General features: G+C 44.0%; 1 protein-coding gene across 33 annotated transcripts in view; it reads left to right on the top strand.

The window, feature by feature from the left end:
- Positions 1–1,952, top strand: part of ZNF644 (zinc finger protein 644) — an 81,100-nt gene extending 79,148 nt beyond the window's left edge. For all 33 annotated transcript variants that reach the window (XR_010589699.1, XM_065554236.1, XM_024105873.3 and 30 more), the window contains one exon: positions 209–1,952. Coding sequence is in view for 32 of the 33 variants with exons in the window: in XM_065554236.1 (XP_065410308.1) it covers positions 209–401 (193 nt within the window). In the remaining variant the exon portion in view is untranslated. The remainder of the gene's footprint in view (positions 1–208) is intronic.
- Positions 1,953–20,980: the final 19,028 nt, after the last annotated feature.

The raw sequence follows: 20,980 nt of genomic DNA, 5'->3' as shown, positions 1-20,980 counted from the left end.
TCTTCGTAGCCATTTGAAACAATTATCAAGTATTGTTGAATTAACCATGAAACCATTAGGGTTTTAATCTAAAAAATATATTAAAATGAGCTTTTAGGAGAAAAGTTTACTTTCTGTATAATTCTTAATCCTTAGCAATGTCTGCTGACCTGTACTTTGTTTAATGCTAATATATCTTCTTGATGGAATGATTTTAAAATTTGCACAGGTTTTGTGGTCTGGTCTTTCGAGGACCATTGTCTGTTCAGGAAGACTGGATAAAGCACTTGCAGAGACACATCGTCAATGCAAATCTTCCACGGACTGGGGCTGGCATGGTTGAGGTCACATCGCTATTTAAAAAGCCTGCTTCAATTACTGAAACTTCATTTTCTTTACTGATGGCAGAAGCAGCATCATAGAACAAGGAAACCTTTTAAATTTGAATTGGATGTAAATTTGAAATTCTTTGTCATTTTTTTTAAAATATTGCTACACTAAATTATGTTTATAAATCCTAAAGCCAGAGAAGTAGGGAAAGTGAATTACAGTAACATCAAAACAAATTGAGTACTTAACAGTTACAGTAAGTAGTCTTTATATTTTATATAGGGTGGCAGATGTGTTTTTAAGGTTTACTATGTTTTTGTCAGTTACTGTGTTCACTATCAATACAAGATCGTTACATGTAAGCAGCCATTTTTAAATTGTTGCACATGGGTACTTATCGACAGATTTTATTAAAAACAAACCATGCCCTCTGCAGTGTTACCAGAATCAAGGCTCTGTTTATTCAAAAAACAAAAACAAAAACACACACACACACACACACACACACACAAAACCCACTTGCATAGTAAAATAAGATATTATATTTTGTTTGTATGTATGTAGTGTTTTGTATAATACCAAGAACCGCTAATACAACTTACTCAACTTAGGGCATTAAATATCATGTACTTCATAGTTCAAGAGACTGTTTCATTCAAATAGGGCAATTAGTACTATTCTATCTAGGTGTGTAAGTGTTTTTTTTAAATCATATGAGGCTTTTTTGTACTAAAAAGTGGAGGGAAACTTGTTTAAACAAATATTTCTAAGAGAAATATGTACATAGTACTGGAAATTATTTGTGGTAAGGAAGTATTCTTTACTTCAGTTGCATTTCTCACTGACAATAAAGTGGTGCATCCATGCTACCTCCTACTTTGTCAACAAAGATGTTATTTACCCTTTACATTTTTGTATCATAGTAGATTCAAATCTAACTTTCTTTATTGCAAAGCATTTTTTTTTGTTAAAGTTTGTTTCCTTATGATGTTTTACTTAAAGTCTGACTTGCTTACAGAACAGTTTGCCTCTCTACTACTTTATTTAACACTGTAGAAATGTACTAATGAGAACTGCTCACTACACGGTTTAGGACTAGACTTTTCATTTATAATTCTGTTTAATTTTTTTGATCATTTTAACAAATTTGAACACATTGAAATGTTTCTACATATGAAGAGAATGTTTACAATTTAAATTTTAGAACTTGTTTTGGATGTGATTCTATGTATGAAAACTGTGTAACACTATGCTCATGCTAAGGACCTACTTACGGAATTACTGAAATAAATGTGCTGTGAGGATGGACAATATGGTGCAGGTGTCTTGGTCATGATAAATTGTGTTTGTTCATTTAAATTGTCATCAAAACGTGATTTAATTTTTTAATCAGTAAATCAGATTCCTCTACAAATCAGTTTTGTATGCAAGTAACATTTCATTTTATTCATGTAGGGTAACTAAAACTGTAGTTAAATCAAGAATATGCATTGATATTTTCTTTATATGTAAATAAAGTTAAAAGCAGTTAAAACAAGGAGTATTTTGGTAGAGTATATACATACCTCACTGCCAGTGAAATTGCTTTCCTATGGTATATCTCCTTACCAGAAAAATCTCTAAATAAAAAGGTTTAAACAAAATCTAAATGTCTATAATGTGAAGCATTTCTTATTTGTGTTATTTATGAAATAACAGTTCATGAGAAATTGATTTGTCTTGCTTGAGATTAGAATCTCCTCATTAGTGATCCAGAGTAGAATACATTTACTCACAACATAATATGATCTGTTCACAGATGCATTACATTTGATTGGTGTAAATGTCAGGATGATGGTTTTTTTTTATAAAGTTGAAATAATCTCCATACTAGGACTTGCTAATATCTCGCAAAAGTAGCTCTCTATATGTCTAGGGGTTAATGTCTTAGAGAGGTATTGTAATGTATTCTTAGTGCAGGGGTTCTCAAACTGGGGGTCGGGACCCCTTAGGGGGTCACAAGGTTATTACATAGGGGGTTGCGAGCTGTCAACCTCAACCCCAAATCCCGCTTTGCCTCCAGCATTTATAATGGTGTTAAATATATTAAAAAGTGTTTTTAATTTATAAGGGGGTGTCGCACTCAGAGGCTTCCTATGTGAAAGGAGTCACCAGTAAAAAAGTTTGAGAGCCACTGTCTTAGTGTAACTCCCTGTGGATAACTTGAAGCTTTAACATGTCCATTATATTGTTACCTATCTGAATCAAAAATATACCTCAAAATATTCAAAGGGTTTTTGGGCTGTGGGAAAAATTTTAAAAATAGGATAACTGAAATATGTCGATGTATAGTACAAAAACACCCTACTATAATGTTGTAGGGCTTCTCTTGTTATTTACAAAGAGTGCTGCCTCCTGATATTTTTAGGATGAGAGGAAAATCTCATAGCAATACTCCTGAGCATTTCCTTACATGTGGTTGTTTTGATATACTAAAACTGCATTTAATCTTGATATTTTTTATATCTGATCGTAAAACTGAGTGTCTGTTATCATTTAGGAACCGATCCTACATTGTGTAGCGCACAGGTGGACTGCTGTGCCCATGCAAAGCTCCATCTACATCAGTTGGGCTTTGCTTGAGTGCAGCAGTACACCCACACACTAGACAATGTGGGATCAGGGCCTTATTCTCTGTCTGCATGGGAGCTGGTTTAGTTGTGGATACTGAAAAATAAGTAGGAGTTTGCAAGCAACCTGTGGGATTTTGAGCTCTTGTGGTGGAAAACTTGCTTTGTAAGGTGAAGGTGGAGGATTAGAAAAAATATTCATAAGAAGTGGATGTAAATTAGATAAGAACAATGAAATTGCCTTGAAAGTTCAGAATGTTTTATTAGAATATTTGTTTATTCTTTTCACAAAAAGATGTTAAACATATTCTGTGGCTGGTTAACTTATGAAAAATTCGGTGAAGCTACACTGATAATTATCTAACATTGCTAAATATGCTGATAGAGTAAAACCGTACCATGCACAATTTAGCAGTAGTAGAAAATCTAACTAGGTTTTCAACAAGATAAATAACTTGAATTTTATTTAGTTCATTCAAACCAGGCAGTGTGTAATACCACTGAGTGAATCACTTTATGTAACATCTTCACTTTTAAAGTTAAGTTTGAAAAGCATATGGGTCTAGTCCTATAATCCTTGAATGAGGAGCTCTGCAACTTCCAGGATCCAGACCCTTAAATTTTGAGAAAATGGTCTGTTTGTAATGGCTAGAATTTTGCGTAGTGTGAAGCAGAGCTGCACAATTCTTCAGATATACCCTCACTGTTAATCCAGATCTGTCTCAAAATGCGGCATCCTGCTGTGCTTGTCTTGGACTCCTACCAATATATATATTTTTTTAATATAGGCAAATCTTAGCACCCTTTGAATAGTTAAATTCATTGCACTTGGGACCTACATTGGATTTGAAATGAATTATATAAAAGTGGCTTATTAAATTATCCTTAGGTCTTTTTCAAATAACCCTATTGACCCAAGATGTTAGGATTTCTCTACTCTCCAAGTGTAACTGTTGCTGGGAGTCTTGATCCCCATCAGTATTTGCTGTCAGATTCCATAAATCCCAATTTCCGGTACTATGGAGGTAATGAAAAATCTGATAGAACAGGTTTAGTTAAATTGCTCATCCTTTTTCATTTCACAGAGAAGTCTAAAATTTTCAAACTTGTGCACCTAATTCCATATGTAGGCATCTGAATAAGTGGTCTGATTTTCAGAAGTGCTTAGCATTCACAGCCCATTTAGCTCCCACTGACTTCAGTGCTTCCATTGACTCAGTAAGTTGCTCAGTACATCTCAGCCCACATTATGTAGGTTCCAAAATATGGATTTTCACACTTCGTGCTGGGCATCCAATTTGAAAAATTTGGTCTAGTGTTTGGCCTTTTCTTTTGTTTATAGCCATTACTGGTTACTGTACTTTAATATATTTATTGGTAACCAGCTGAGTTCCCATGCCTTGTCTCTCCGATGAGATCACCAGAAAGGGTGCCAATTGTGATGGATTATTTTTGTGTTGCAGACACTTTTCCACTAGGAACTGAATGGAGATGATGACTGAATTAACATAAATCATTCTGACTAGTTTATACATGTTGCTTTGTGGCCAATTCGAATGACCATGTTCAGCCTGAACTGATAAGGCTGATTTTTTTTTTTTTTCAGTTAAAAGCGTTTATTAGCTTTCTTAGGTAAAATATATAATTTCGTAGAAGAGGGATTACAGCTTTCCAAAAAGTTGGAAAGAACTGACAGGAAAAGCAAAGGGAGGGGTGATGCATAGGGTGTTTGGTGAAGTGCAAGACAGTTTTACAGTGGATCATTTTAGCATGGATGTCAAGCAATAAGGATGATTGTTCTGATTTTTCAGAGGTGCCACTTTTTAGATTTCATGGACTTCCATGGGAGTTACAGGTACTCAAAACCTCTGAAAATCAGGCCACACACATTTTCCAAAATGTTTCAGTCTTTTGTTAGCCACACACCCTGCCAAATGACAAAATTCATAAGTCCAGTCCTCTAAGCATAGGGATGTTGAATCTTTGCATGTTTGCTGTGCTTAGGAGGCTTTAGGCAGAGTCTTCACTAGGGAGTTGAACCATTCGAATTGCACTCATGTAAGCACCAGTGGTACAGTGTGTCCACACTAGCCATGTTTCAGGCTAAAGACCGTTGCAGTTTTGCTCTGTCTCCTTATATTATGCTCTTCTACAGCAATGTAGTTGCACTGACCTCCCAATAACTATCCTAGTTTCTGGTACAGCTCTCGCAAGCTGTTTGCTTCTGGCAGATTGTGGAAGGACTTCTAGAATATCCTTGGAAGCACAGGAGAATTACGGGAAAAGTCAAATTTTTGACAAGCCATTAGGAGGCATCTGAGTGAGCTGCTGCAGAGTGGTGAAATGGTTCAGACAATACCTGCAGAGAGCTAGAGACACAAACACACATCAGGCACTTACTGCTGCTTGACACATGCATAGCTGTGTGTTTTAACTCTTGGATGAATTGCACCCGGTGAACCACGACTACAAGCTTGTGCGACAGAGTTGTTCTGGTGACTTGGGATGGCCAGCTCTACCTACAGAACCTTGGGATGAAAAAAGAAACTGTTCCGGAACTCTTATGCTAACCAGGGCCCAATACTGCAGTGCTAGACTTCTGTGGAAAAGAGTAGTCATCATCCTGTTGAATTTGGCCACCCCAGATTCATTACCAGTCATCTGGAGAGAGTCAGTCTGGAATCAGGAAGTCCATGGTAGTTGCTGTTCTGGTGAAAGTGTGCAAGACAAAACCTAGTGTATTGCAGGAGTGTGTGATCAAGCTGCTAATGTGCCTAAGTTTATCAAGGTATTTAAACAGTTGGGTTTTGTGAGTTGTTGATGGAAGAATCCATATATCCATTCTGTGTCCCACCATCTTCCCAAACAAGCTCAGGAATACACTTAACTGGAAGGGCTGCTTCTCTGTGGTGGTGCAGGCCTTCTTGGATCTTTATAAAAAGTTCATGAAGCCTTTGGAGCCTTGAAATATGCATAATTCCAGGATTTTCAAAATTTAGAACTTCAGAAGAGTGAGCAGTGTGGAATCCACCAAACTATTTTAACATTAATGGTGTTATCTTCCAAGGCTTGTTCATAAATTAAGCCTTTTCCTGAGTATGCAAACATATATAGAAGAAAATTCAGCTATACACTGAGCAGAATGGTGATGAATAGCAAGTGTTTGCTCTTATGAATGGTTTTTGGAAACAGTAATTAGGGATTGGGATGAAATAAGGGCTATAGTTAACAGAACTCTCTACTAGACTGTAGTTTGTACCCCACTAGTCAGTGGATTGTTACTTGCACATTGGTTACATTCCAGAATTGTGCTTTATACAGTTTTAAAGGTATTACGTAAACAGCTAGAAAGAATCTGCTTAGGAAAGTGTTTCATAGAAAGTCAGACTAATTTCATGTGATTTCAGGTGTATAAGCTCAGCATGCGATGTGAATGCCATTGCCTGGCACGTGGGCTAGCAGAGTCAATGTAATGGAAACATTTTGGCCATAGTGCCCAATATGTAACTTCTTGCAATAAAATGTTCCTATGTTTTGCCTTTTAACACTGCAGTTTGTGTGACTTCTTGAATTTTTTTCCCAACTGGTCCTTCTTTCCAAGTTCAGCCACCTGACTTGGTTCAGTGAGCTGCCATATATGCCAAAGCAGGCCCTTCTGCTTCCACCTGGACCAATGCTCTATGCAGCTAAAATGCGGGCCAAGAGAATTACAAGACCTAGGAAATTCTGAGGGGCTTGAATTGGGGGAGCCAGGAAGGGTCTAGCCAGCTGTTACTTGTGCTACAGTGGTGCAGGTGGAGAATGGAGACTAGTGAAGCAGAGAGAGAGTGTGGACGCTTCTGCCCTGGTATGAGGCTATATCCATCCTTTCACAAATAATAATGGCACTATTCATAAGAATCTGGAGAACTTTTCCACTGAGCCTGCCAAATCCACCCTCATTGGTATCTTTATCATAAGGAGCTATCTATCTCCTGTAAAGGGTCCCAGATCCTCCATCACAGAACTGGCTTGCCCATTGGGTCACCAGTCACGTTTGGATCCTGAGTCCACCTCAAAAAGATCCTGTGATCCTAGCAGTATATCAGGTATCTCTCAGTGCATCTCCTTAGCCTCCTGATCCTCCCTGCTGGCAGTCCTGAGCCCTCACAACCACACCACAAAGTGATTCATTGTGGACTCACAGCACTTAGGACTCACTGGGGGAGCAAATGCCCAGGAGCCAATCAAGTTCATCATAAAATGAGCATGTTTTTCACTAACTGCTATTTTCTCTTGGCCTTGTTATATTGTAGTTTAAGGCCCTTAATCCCCTGGCATTGGTTGCTAGTCTTGGTTATCCTAAACTCTGCCACCACCTGGCCATAAAACAGAGTATTTCTAATTATGTTGCCTAGCTTACCTTGCATTTCCACCTCTCCCCAGACTTGAGACCAGGGCCTGCCAGCTGGCAGCCTATTTATGAGAAGGCTTCCTCTATGACATGCAGGTAATATTCAAGTGCTTGAAGCAGAAGATACTTGCAGTCTTAGTAGTTTGCATCTGCAGCCCATGTGTGTGCAACTTTGTACAGGTAAGTGGTGTCTGATCAACTTGACTTCTAGTCAGTGGAGCACAGAACCTAGACCAGACAGGCCACCAAAATGCTCTGGGATGGAAGAGGACTACTTGCACCATTTGAGGTGTTACAGCAGCAGACTGTGTCCACAGTGGCAGTGGAGACTGACACAGTGGTTAACCTGGCTGGAAACGTGTCCAATTCAAAAGATGTTTGGTATGGATACACATCACTGGGAGAGCTAGTATGGAGGCAAGGGTGCAGGTGTGCTAGGGAGACCCACACACAGGGTCGTGGTAAATTTCCCTAATATATACAACATCACAGAAACAAGTATTCCTGGTAGTTATGAGATTGACCCACCTTGGAATTGCCCCTATATGAACAGCTTTGTTGTGAGTGAGACTTGAAGGGATAGCAAAATGCTGGACCCCCTCCCTTACACTTCCAAAAATGTTTGAACCAATCCCATAGCATGTGTAGCATTGTGTATTTTAGCATCCTGTATCCCAGTAAAAAGCTACGTTTTTAACCTCTCAAAACTGGGTCTTTTTAACAAAAGTTAACTGACAATTGTATCTTTACTTATTGAATGCACCATTTTGTATTGGAGAGAACTGCAACATCCTCTCTCCCCCTCCCCCCCGCCCAATGACTTTTTAGGGAAAGTGCTGTATACTGATCTTTGTACTTGTATATTATTGTAATGATCTGTGCTTTTTGGAATTTCATTGCCAGTGTGATTGTTCTTCAGATGTTTGGGTTATCTACACAAGGTAGTATTGATGATGGATCCTTTAGACAGCTACAAATACAAATCATGTTCATGTATGTCTTTATGAAACATATTCAAATTCAACTTAATAACTTAAGTCACTGCAGTAATGAATGCCGAAGTCGTGATTTCTTGCACTTGTTCAGTGTAAGAGATATGACTGACAAAGAGAGTGTGAGTTAACAAGCTTAAGCTACATTTTAACTGAATGAGGAAGTGCATGTCAACTATGTAGAAACCCTGCTTACTAGAAATAAGACTTTCATCTACCTCTTTTCTAAAAAAGCCAATTACAAAATGTAAAATAACTTAATGTCCTTATTTGGACATAGACAATTTTTGTTAGGGTTTCCCCAGCTTCTGAGAGAGAAACAGCAGAAGATAAAGTTAGTCTAAAGTTGCTGCTTATTTTGTTGTGTTCCATGAAATCTGATTGCTGAATTTCCCAGACTCTTCAAATCTTCTCCAAGTGCCTTTACAGGGCAAGGATCACTAATGTGGCCCCTGTCTGATTGTCCAGTTAAAATATATAAAGGAAATAGGCTTGTGCCAGGAACAAATACGGGCTTTGAATCCAAATTACCATAGATGAAAAACTATTGTTCCACTTTGCCACCTGAATTAATTTTACTGTAAATTTTTAAAATGATGGTTCAATCTGCAGACATGAATGATTAGTCACATAACAAATTAATGTGAGCTCTTCACAGTATTTAGCCTAAATCACAAACCTGTTACTGATAACTTTCCAACTCCTCTTCCTATTGGGTGTATTTTTTCTTTCTTAAAGGTCTCTCTCTTACACATCTGCCATTTTGTGTCTTTTTCTCCAACTGAAATGGTAGGAAGCAGTCCTCTCTACAAAAGGCAAGGTGGTATAGTTATATGGGCCCATGATGCCCGTGCTCCACCAAGTTATATGGGCCCATGATGCGCCACCAATATTTAGGAACGTGGGCCTGGCTCCACCAATGTTTCAGCTTCTTGTGCTTCGGTGGGACATAGGGTCCCGGGTGGCCTAGGGAGCTAGAGGGGGGTCTGGTGCCAGCAGCAGCGAGCGACCCGGCCCCAGCCTGCCCCTCTTTGCCCTGCCCCAGCGCTTGGTGGAGGGACTGGAAGCCAGAAAGAGACGGGGAAGGGGCTTGGAGGAAGGGGTGGAATGGGGGCAGGGAGGGGGCGGAGCAGGGGCACGCTGGGGGCCAGGTCCCTCGCTGCTGCCAGCGCCAGGCCCCCTTGCTACTCCCCCAGGCTGCCCTGGACCCCACATCCCCCTGAAGTGTGGGGACCCACAAAGCATGGGGCCTGGGACGGTTGCCCCGATGGGATGGCTCTGGGTCCAGAGAGGCCTGGGGGTCTAGTGGGGGGGCATGGTGCTCGTCTCTTCCTGTCCTGTTGTGTCTTGTTTTGCCTCTGCCACCTCAGAGCTAAAGGTTTGCTTCCTAATTGTATTGAAAAGGGCTGACAGGATATATGTACTGTGAACACCTGTAACTTAATAGTAAGTACCTATTTTCACTATCTCATGGTCTGTGCTTTGTTGCTAAAAGCCAAAGTTCTTCGAGTGCTTGCTCATGTGTATTCCACAGTAGGTGTGCATGCTCGCCACGTGCACCGGTGCCGGAAGTTTTCCCCCTAGCAGTACCCGTGGGGAAGCGCCCTAGCGACCTCTGGAGTGGTGCCTCCATGGTGCGGTATAAGGGGCGCTGCCTGCACCCCCCACCTCCGTTCCTTCTTGCCGCCAGTGAAGGTGCTTCAGAACTGCTCTGCTCCAGTTTTGCTGTAGCTCATCCCCAAAACTGCTTGTTCGTTTTGTATGGTACCTGTAGTTAGTTAGTTTAGTTTAGCTAGAACGCCCTGGGCGGGGCATGCCCCATACCCTGGGTTTGAAGCCATGCGACACTTGTAGACGATTTATGCCAGCGAGTGATTCGCATGCAGACTGTTTAGGGGAAACCCATCTCAGCGATCACTGCAAGATTTACAAGTTGTTTAAACCTCGGACCAAAAGAGAAAGGGACATTAGGCTCCGGGCTATTCTGATGGAGTCGGCGCTGACCCCGGCTCCGGTGCGCTGCTCCGAGTTGGCACCGCGGTGTCGGTGCGCGGCGACCCTTCGGCACCATTGACTACTTGGCACAGCTCCCCATCCACAGAGCACTCCAAGAATAGGAAGAGGCCTTCTTCGCCGCGGCACCGGAGTAATCCCGGGACAGAGTCTAGACCCATGTTGGGCGGTCCTCGATCCCCACCAGCCGCTAGGCCTCTGACTCAAGTCGAGCAGAGTAGCCCGGCCCATTCGGAGCAGGCCTCCCTGGGTGTCAGGGTGCCCTCCACACCAGAGGCCCTGTAGGCAGCCCGGGATGTTATGTCCATGCCGGTACCAGGAGCATCGCCGATGTCGACCCCGCACTCCAGAGGCAAGCCACCAGTGGGATCTCCGCAGTCACCCCCGGCTCAGTACCAGTCTCAGTTGAGGGAACATTCCTGACGCCATTCGCCATCCAGAGACTGTTCAGGGCAAAGTCCACGTGGATTGCCCTCAACGCCCACCAGGCTGTCTGGCTGGGTTCTGTCTGAACAAGACTCTCAGCACCACTCTGCCTCTAGGAGCGAACACCAACGGGACCGAGGCAGTCAACGTAAAAGGGCAGGGCTATCGCAGCTGGTCACGGCATGAACATTGACGTCGTTCCCGTTTGTCGTCCCCCGCTCCAGGATCCTGCCACGGCACCGCCTCTGCAGCCCCGGGCATCAATCACTGCCGTGGGTCCGCCTGCCGGAGCCGATCACAGAGCAGCTGTTACCGATCGTACCAGTCCTCCATGTCGGCATTGCTCCCGGCGCTGCCGCTCCTCCCAGTCCAAGGACAGCAGCAGGTCGTATGTCAGCCCGGCCTCCCTTCGTAGTCATCTATCAATGGGCCAGGCCAGCCAGGCTGAACAGCCAGCTCTGCCAGTGCCACAGCAGATGCAGTGGCACCGGGCCCCGTGGCCGGCCCAATGGTACCAGTGGGCACTGAGGCCCGTGATGCAGCCCTCAGTGGGGGCTTGCTCGGTGGCCGGAGCCTCAGAAGGACCATCAGCCTCTCTCTCCAGACCTCCAAGGAAGGAGTCAGTCGGACATGCATCCTTGGCACCGTGCCCGGAAACCAACCAGGTGGTGGACCCTCTGGTGCCGGTGGACATACAACAGGCACCGGCCTCCGCACCCTCCCCGGATGAGGCAATTACAACCTCTCCTCCCTCCATCCCGCAGGTGGACTTTAGGGCCCACCAAGAACTCTTTTATAAAGGGAGCATCAAGCCTCCACCTCCAAGCAAAGGAGATGGAGGAGCCCTCGGACTCCCTGTTTAATGTACTGTCCTCCTTGGCACCGGGCAGGGTGGCCTTGCCTCTCCACGAAATGGTGGCGAAAATTTCAAATGCCCTGTGGCAAACCCTGGCCTTATTGGCCTCCTCCTCTAAGACCTCCCTGCAGGACCTCTCATTTGATGGCAAAGCTCTGTTTGCGGAACAAATGGATATAAAGATGCATGGCCTGAAAGTCTCCTGCATGACTCTCCAGATTCTGGGTCTCTATGTTCTGGCTCTGGCTAAACCTAAGTTCAAGCCGTAGCAGACTCCCGCTCAGGCCACCCATTCAAAATATGAGACCGCTTATAAGAAGTTGCGGAACTATAAGAGGCGCCCACAGAGGCAGTCTCGGCCTGCTCCCCAGCCTGGGTCCTCCAAGGGCAAGCAAGCGGGGAGAAGGCGGTTTTGATGGGACGCCCAGGGGCGCCTGCCAGTTCTCATCAGGGATCCGCCCTCAATAAAGCGTCCCTTCTCCAATTGGTTGTGTGCTTTCCTCCCAGAGTGGTCGCGGCTGACCTCGGACTGATCTCCCAGGGCTACACCCTCCAGTTTACTTCCTCCCCGCCTAACCATCCCCTGGCCCTGTACCTCCTGGGGGACCCCTCGCATGAGGCTCTGCTCGAGCAGGAGGTGGGATGGCTCCTGGGCCTAGGAGTGGTGGAAGCGGTACCGGGGGAGTTCAAAGGCAAGGGGTACTACTCCCGCTATTTCCTTATCCCGAAGGCCAAAGAGGGGCTCAGGCCCATCTTGGATCTGCGAGGCCTGAACCAGTACATGGTGAAGCTCAAGTTCCGCATGGTCTCCCTGGTCTCCATCATCCCCTCCCTGGATCCCAGGGACTGGTACACCACCCTCGATCTGCAGGACGTGTACTTTCACATTCATATATTCGAGGGGCACAGACGCTTCCTCCATTTCACGGTGGGGCAGGAACTCTACCAATTTACAGTCCTCCCATTTGGCCTGTCCACTACCCCCAGGCTATTCACGAAATGTATGTCAGTGGTGGCAGCCTACCTCAGGCGCCGTGGGGTCCAGATCTTCCCCTATCTGGATGACTGGTTGGTCAAGGGCAGCTCCCGGTCGCAGGTGCAGGATCATGTGGCGCTCCTTCTGTCCACGTGCACCACTTTGGGCCTGTTGGTAAACAACACCAAGTCCACATTAGTCCCGGTACAACGCATAGAGTTTATCGGGGTGGTCCTGGATGCCTCATCAGCCAGAGCCTCCCTCCCACTGGACAGGTTCGAGACCCTGAAGAGACTCCTCAACAGTCACAAGGTTTCCAGTGACAACGACCAGAGTGTGCCTCCAGCTCTTGGGTCACATGTCGGTGTGCACGTATGTGGTCCATCACGCCAGACTCAGAATGAGGCCCCTCCAGCTCTGGTTGGCCTCAGAGTTCTCCCAGGCCAGGGACAGGATGGACAAAGTCCTCACAGTGCCCGAGCCAGTGATCACCTCCCTATGGTGGTGGTCCTCCCCGAGAAACATGCTCCAAGGGGTCCTGTTCAGGGGCAGGGCCCCGTCACTGGAACTGGTGTCTGACGCGTCATACCTGGGATGGGGGGCCCATGTGGGAAATGTTCAGACCCAAGGATCTGACCCTCCACATAAACGTTAAGGAGCTCAGGGTGGTACAGTTGGCATGCATGGCCTTCCGCTCGCAGCTGGGGGGCTGGGTGATCAGGGTCTTCACGGACAACATGGCCTCGATGTTCTACATCAACAGGCAAGGCGGGGCCCAATCCTCTGCCGCAAAGCCCTCAGGCTGTGGGACTTTTGTATAGCACATGACATCTGCCTACAGGCCTTCCATCTGCCGGGCACCCGGAACACACGGGCAGATCGCTTGAGCAGGGACTTCTCCTCTCAGCACGAGTGGTCTCTCCACCCAGAGGTAGTGCATAGACTTTTCCAAGTGTGGGGAACTCCCCAGGTGGACCTGGTTCGCGACTCAGCAGGACCGTCGCTGTCCCCAGTTCTGCTCCGGGGGGGGGCTGGGATGGGGCGCTATCTCCGATGCCTTCCTCCTATCCTGGTCAAGCCAGTTTATCTATGCCTTTCTCCCGTTCCTGCTGATTGGCAAGGTCTTGGAAAAGATAAAGACGGACAAAGCCCGGGTCCTTCTGATTGCCCCGGCATGGCCTTGGCAGCATTGGTACAGGACCCTCACAGGCCTGGCGGTTGCCTGGCCATTGCCGTTCCGCCCAGACCTGCTCCCCCAGGACCAGGGCCACCTCCTCCACCCCAACCTAGCGGCACTCCACCTCACGGCATGGCTGCTCAATGGTTAGGTAGAGAGGAAAGGACGTGTTCAGAAGGGGTTCAGCACATCCTCTTAGAAAGCAGATGGCCCTCCACACACTAAGCCTACTTGGCAAAGTGGTCTTGGTTTTCCAGATGGGCAGACGAGCGGGGTGTTTCCGCCCCGATCCAGTTCGTTCTGGACTACCTCCTTCACCTTAGAGCCCAGGGCCTGGCGCCCTTGTCAGTCAAGGTGCACCTGGCGGCCATATCGGCCTTCCATCTGCTGATGCAGGGCCACACGATATTCTCCCATGCTATGACTGGCTGATTCCTTAAGGGGTTGGATCGTCTCTTCCCGTATGTTAGGCCCCCAGTCCCGCAGTGGGACCTAAACCTGGTGTTGACTCGTCTCACGGGGCCCCCATTTGAGCCGCTAGCCACGTGCTCCTGGTCACACCTCTCGTGGAAGGTGGCCTTCCTGGTTGCGATCATGTCAGCTAGGCAGGTCTCGGAACTCAGGGCCCTAACCTCCGAGCCCCCGTACACGGTGTTTCATAAAGATAAGGTCCAGCTCCACCCACACCCTTTGTTCCTCCCGAAGGTGGTCTCCGCCTATTACATGGGTCAGGACATTTTTCTGCCGGTCCTCTGCCCCAAACCCCATGTGTCCAGTGAGGAGCTGGATGTGAGATGGGCTCTGGCTTTTTACCTGGAGCGGACTAAGCCATTCAGAAAGTCCTCGCAACTGTTCATTGCCTCGGCCGAGTGTGTGAAAGGTCAGCCAATCTCCACTCAGCAGCTCTCCAACTGGATCACCTTGTGCATCCGTACCTGTTATGACCTGGCGGGAATCCCTCCCCCACCTATTGTGAAGGCGCACTCGACTAGGGCGCAGGCCTCGTCGGCTGCCTTTTTGGCCCATGTCCCCATTCAGGACATTTGTAGGGCTGCCACGTGGTCTTCAGTTCACACGTTCACCATGCATTATGCGATTGTCTCTCAGACCAGGGAAGACACCGGGTTCGGCAGGGCCATTCTCCGTCCTGAGAGTTTGTGAACAATTTCCCACCTCCAGCAGATATAGTTTGGAATCACCTACTGTGGAATTACACATGAGCAATCACTCAAAGAAGAAAAGACAGTTACCTTTTCCGTAACTGGTGTTTTTCGAGATGTGTTCCTCATGTCTATTCCATATCCCACCCTCCTTCCCCTCTGTCGGAGTTGTCTGGCAAGAAGGAACTGAAGGTGGGGGGAGCGTGTAGCTCCCCTTATACCGCGCCATGGAGGCACCACTCCAGGGGTTGCGGGGGGGCGCTCCCCCCTACGGGTACTGCTAGGGCAGTGGCTCTCAAACTTTTTTACTGGTGACCCCTTTCACATAGTAAGCCTCTGAGTGCGACACCCCCCCCCCTTATAAATTAAAAACACTTTTTTTATATATTTAACACCATTATAAATGCTGGAGGCAAAGCAGGATTTGGGGTGGAGGTTGACAGCTCACAACCCCCCATGTAATAACCTTGTGACCCCCTGAAGGGTCCCAACCCCCAGTTTGAGAACCCCTGCGCTAGGGGAAAAACTTCTGGCGCTGATGCACATGACGAGCATGCAAACCTATTGTGGAATAGACATGAGCAACACATCTCGAAGAACACTGGTTACGGAAAAGGTAACTGTCTTTTGTTGGTGTCTCCCTTATAAATAGACCCTAGGTGTCTTTGCTAATGTTTAAATATGTTTTTGAGCAGATAAGAGAAACTAGGAATAGTAAGGCCAGAGCTGTAACAATTCTTCCCAAATCTTGATGGTCAAAATGCACTTGTGTTTCTATTTGGTTTTGTGATTGAGATATCTTTTCTGCTGAATTATGTTACATAGAATGAGCTGAGTCCACATGAATGGAATACTCTCTTTTCCCTGTACCATGTTTCTGGTTTCCTAATGTAACAGCAAAATGCTTTGCTGACAAGTTGAATTTAAAATGGGGAAAACTGGGAAATGAAGTATTTGACTTGAATGATTTTTTGTGAGCAAGCAGCTGGCTAGCTTTTTAAGCAAGTTAGTACTGATAACTTCACAGGGAGATTTAAATGAAAATATGTTGCGTACAAATATATTGAAGAGCTTGAATCATGGCACATATACCTATTAAAAATGAATACAATAGATATCATGAAAATCTCCATACAAAATTAAACTGTGATTTCAGATTTTATCTGGAAATATGCCAGAAGTACCCGAACCCCCCACTGCTAGCAGCAAACAAAATCAGCAACCTGCAGTTTAACATAATTTCTTTGCAGTACATAACAGCTGGCACATAATTTAATAAAGGGTGGGGGGGGGGCACTGGCTTGAAGTCTACACTTGCTGTAACATGTGTTGGGCATTGGATTGGTTTATGAATGGTGAGATAAGATGTGAAGGAAATGCACTTTGTGTTGCCTTAGAAATGTAAAGTAGTTAGCATATTGTGAAGGAAGGGTATTTATATCTCTAGATAAATGTACAGAGTATCTACTGCCACAGCAACTATGCCTACAACAGGCAGATTCTTTACTTGTTTCAATTTGAAGCAGTAAGTTTTCTTACATTGCTGTCTCAGATTTCACAAGTTTATCTACAACTTATTTTACTTCTACACAAATTCTTGGACCAAAATTTTCAAACTTGGATGTCTAATGTTAACCACCTCAAAAGTGTTCTGATTTCTCAGAAACCTTGTAATGGCCTGTGAGGGCTCAGCATCTCTGAAAATCAGGCAACTTATTTAGGTGTCTCATTTCAGACTCCCAACATCTGAATAATTTGGCCTAATTTTACAAACCTCCAGTGATGTTACTGTTATTACTATGCAGAGATCGAATAGTTTGAGCTCCCCAGAATCAAAGTGAAATTGAGTACTCAGTGAACATTAAAGCAGGTGTATTCAGAGCTTCAACTGTTCCATATGGCAGCTGCCTGGGAACATTGGCATGTGCTGTCTGTATACAGTCAATGCCTTGTATTGATTACAATCTCACAAAGATCTCAATTTGCCACCACTATGAAACTATTAGTTGTGTGGATTTTAATGGAGATGGTTCTCATGAAAGGTCTAGGTTTGGTGCAGATATAACTGTGTAGCTGAAATCTACATGTGCTCCTCTTTTTCTCTAAGTAGGTCTGAACTTTTCACTTTCTAGACTGAAATTGCCCCATGCTGTGGTTCATTCTCATTGTCTACAATTTGATTCTTAGGGGGGAAACCCGGGAGAAAGTAAGTACACACTTGACCTTTCACCACACTGGAGTTTTGCTTTGGTTACCAGTCCAAATGAGTTTGGCTATCATTCGAATAGGCAGCTATGGAATGGTGGACAGATTATGGAACTGACACACAGTTTAATATGGTTGACGTATTACTCAAGAGAGAGCTGAGACTGGAATGGCAAGAGTTGTTCCAGGCTATGATTGAAGAGCAATGGCAGAGATGTATGAAGGACGAGACTACTGATTCACATCCTTTGCTTTCCTGATCATTGCATTCTCCACTTTCCTTTTAAACTCCAGTGAGCCCTTCCCTATCCAGACTGCAGGCGAGTGGGTAATAGATGGAATAGCACTATGCTACTTATCACCTTTAACTTTTGCTGGACTTATTTTCTTATAATATCAGTCATCAGAAGTCAGTGAAACACATCTTATTTTCAACAATTCTTCTAGTTAATACATTATATTTTCCATTGCTGAGGGGGAATAGATAATTTAAACCATAATAGAAATATGCATATGTTTTTGAAAGCAATAGAAACGGACTTCCTTGACCTCTCTACAGAACCTCAGTTACTGAATTATTTTTATCTATCAATAAATTTGAAACACAACAAACTAATAAAATAGTACTTTCTGAAACCTGCCCCAACTTTAGCAGGTCTATCTCCAGCACCTAAAAAATGCAGAGTAAATATCAAGGCAGTTCTCAAATGGAAAATAAGAAAAGAGTGAGTTACTTCATCACAGTATTTTCAACAGGATTGTGAACACTCTATGCAGGAGCTGGAGGTCATATTCCCTAGAATAAAAAGAGATAGCTAGTTGTGGCACATCAGTGCACTGCAGTGAGGCTAGCAATTAGAATGTAGCCAGACAAAATCACAAGGGGGTACATAAATAAAAGAAAGCTTTAATGTGATTTAAATACCGTGACGGAGTTGCATTCAGTGACAGCCTGGCCACCACGTACAGTGCGACATCATCCTCTGTAGAGATGTGTTCTTCCAAAAGACTTCTGCATCAGCCATCTGGCTCAGACTGTAAGCACAGCTCGGTGAATGACACATAACCCAAGGGGATGTACCAAATTTGCTTAAACATAGGCTCATCATCTTCTCATAACAAAAGCTTGAATATGGCCCTAATTTTATATTATGTGGGAGTACGTCAAGAAAAAAAGAATAAAAACAAAAGTCAGAAAGTATCTTGGATGCATGCTTTTTAAAACTTCCTTTCATTGCACTCACTTGTTTACAGGTATAATTGAGAACATCACATTTACTAGATTATGTAGATTGCATAAAAGGGTTTCACCTTTATGAGGAAGTTGGTAAAGGTATGTTATGAATTCAGGCTTCATAGGGCTTAAATACAGAAAGAGTGCATAGATCAAATGTTCTATTTCTGCACTGATTTCTTTTAGAAAGGTAACTTCCAGTCTAGGTTTTTTTAAAGATATCAATAGCTTCATAAACTCAAGATTTCCCTATACTCCACATCTTGAATAAAATCAAATTAAGGGTAATTCCTCAGGTTCTGACCATCCCCACTACCCAAACTTTTAATTAATTAATGGATTGCAGAGGTGTTTTAGTTATGTTCAATCTTAACCTCACCCACCATCCATCTGAATGCCTTTCAAATGCGGAGTCTGGGTATTTTGTGTGTGTGTGTACAATGGGTTTATTTACATACTATACATCGGTCCTTGAACAGAGATGGTCCCAAACAGCAATGTCCTCTCTCAGAAATCTCACCCCAACTACCAATGCTTAATTCCAAGAAAGTGAGTGTGCACAGTTGTCTGGATCAAGCCTGTAGTTGACACATTCTTTTCTTGGTATCTTTCTAAGATCCTAATCTGGCCCCATTACTGTAGTATCTGAATGCTTCACAATCTTTAATGTATTTTTCCTCACATCACCCCTGTGAGGTAAGGAAACATCCCCATTTTACAGATGGGGAACTAAGGCATAGAGAGACTAAATGACTTATTCAAAGTAACATAGGACAGTGACTCAACCTTTCCAGACTATAGTAACTCTTTCAAGAGTCTGATTTGTCTTGCGTACCCCCAAGTTTCACATCACTTAAAAACTTGCTTACAAAATCAGACATAAAAATACAAAAGTGTCACAGCACAATAGTACTGAAAAATTGATTTACTTTCTCATATTTACCATATAATTATAAAATAAATCAATTGAAATATAAATATTGTACTTATATTTCAGTGTATAGTATATAGACCAGTCTAAACAAGTCATTGTATGAAATTTTAGTTCACACTGACTTTGCTAGTGCTCTTTTTGTCGCCTGTTGTAAAACTAGGCAAATATCTAGATGAGTTGATGTACCCCCTGGAAGACCTCTGTATACCCCTAGGGGTACACATACTGATTGAGAATCATTGACGTAGAATATCTGTGGCAAAACCGGGACTTGAACTCCAGTCTCCCAGGATCTGGAAGGCTTTTCATTAGTCGTTTTGTCATACCATTTTTAGTAGTTGCAAAATGCCATAAACAAAGCCATTCTGTGAATAATTGGACCCTTTAACCCTACATATTTTTTGAAAATTATTAAAGAAAGAGCTAGATTCTGGCGGCCTTGTTTTCAATAAGGAAGATCGCACTGATTGATCATTGTTGCAGGAGTGAAGTGAAAGGAGAATTTAAGAAGAGTAAAACAAGTGAGTTATAGAAAATTAACATTTCAGAAATAATTAAACAAAGATAAATGCCAAAACATGACAACAGAGTAGACTTACATGATCCTTCCCCCTGTATACTAGCCAAAATTCAGAGTGCTTGCACAAGCCAAGTATTTTTTAACATACGAGTTTTCCTTCACTTACTTCTAGCACAAAGAGATGTTTCTGATCCCAGTTAGGCAAAGGATTTACCATATGAATTTCCTGATGACAATGGTGAGCGCTGGTTACAAGTGATGGTCAGAGCAAGATACTCAGAGTAAATTAATCATTTAAATTAACAAAAAAAAATCTCTAGCAGAAAGTCTGAGAGAAATACAGTAAGCGCTAGAGTGTCTGCTGTGCAAATGAATTAGTGGGGGAAGAGAGTACTAGGGGATCCTCTTCTATCCTTACCATGCTATAATAGGAAGGGTGTTCTAAGGTAGCACTCAAAGCACGGCCTTGTCCTCAGAGGGTGGCAATGTTTGTAGAGCAGAAGGCATACGACCTTCTTCTTCCTTTTATTTGCCCAAATCCAGTTTATAAAATGTTTTGTTCAGGGTAGGGGTCTGCGTGTATGATGGTGAGTGGATGGCTGGAAGTGGTGACTCCACTCTGAAACCCGAGTTAGCTCCCTGGACTTTAGGTTATACTATCACCGTTCTCCCAGCGTATTTCATTCCCTTCCCCTGCATAATGAACACTATAAAATGGGCAGGAGCAAGAGAGAGATTAGGTTGGCTAGCTAAGCTCTTAGCCCACATGATATGGGACAACAGCCGCACTTCTTGGAACTAGGGCTTAGCACTTTTCCCCCCCCCACTTATTCCTTTACATACCTAAAAAAACACATTCCAGGATTTGCAATGGTTGTGAGAAAACTGCACTTCTCAGATGCTGAAGGCCCATGGCATTCAGTCTTACACTTCAGCACACACCTAAGATGTATGCTTATATCACAACAGCCATGCACCCTGTTGTCTGCTATTCCTGATGGCACTTACTCCAAATCCTTATTTAAGACTAACTTTCAAAAGTTGCTCACATACCTTCAGAGGCTGTAGAAGGGAATAGAAAAGGAACATCTTTCAATCATGAAGACAAAAGAAGGGCAGCTTCAATAAGTGATGAAAACTCTGGCTAAGAATGCAATGATCATTCAACACTGCTTG

Source organism: Chrysemys picta, chromosome 8, assembly GCF_011386835.1.
Source record: "Chrysemys picta bellii isolate R12L10 chromosome 8, ASM1138683v2, whole genome shotgun sequence".
NCBI lineage: Eukaryota > Metazoa > Chordata > Testudines > Emydidae > Chrysemys > Chrysemys picta.
The sequence above is the reverse complement of the archived record's forward strand: the minus strand, read 5'-3'. Positions and strand labels throughout refer to the sequence as shown.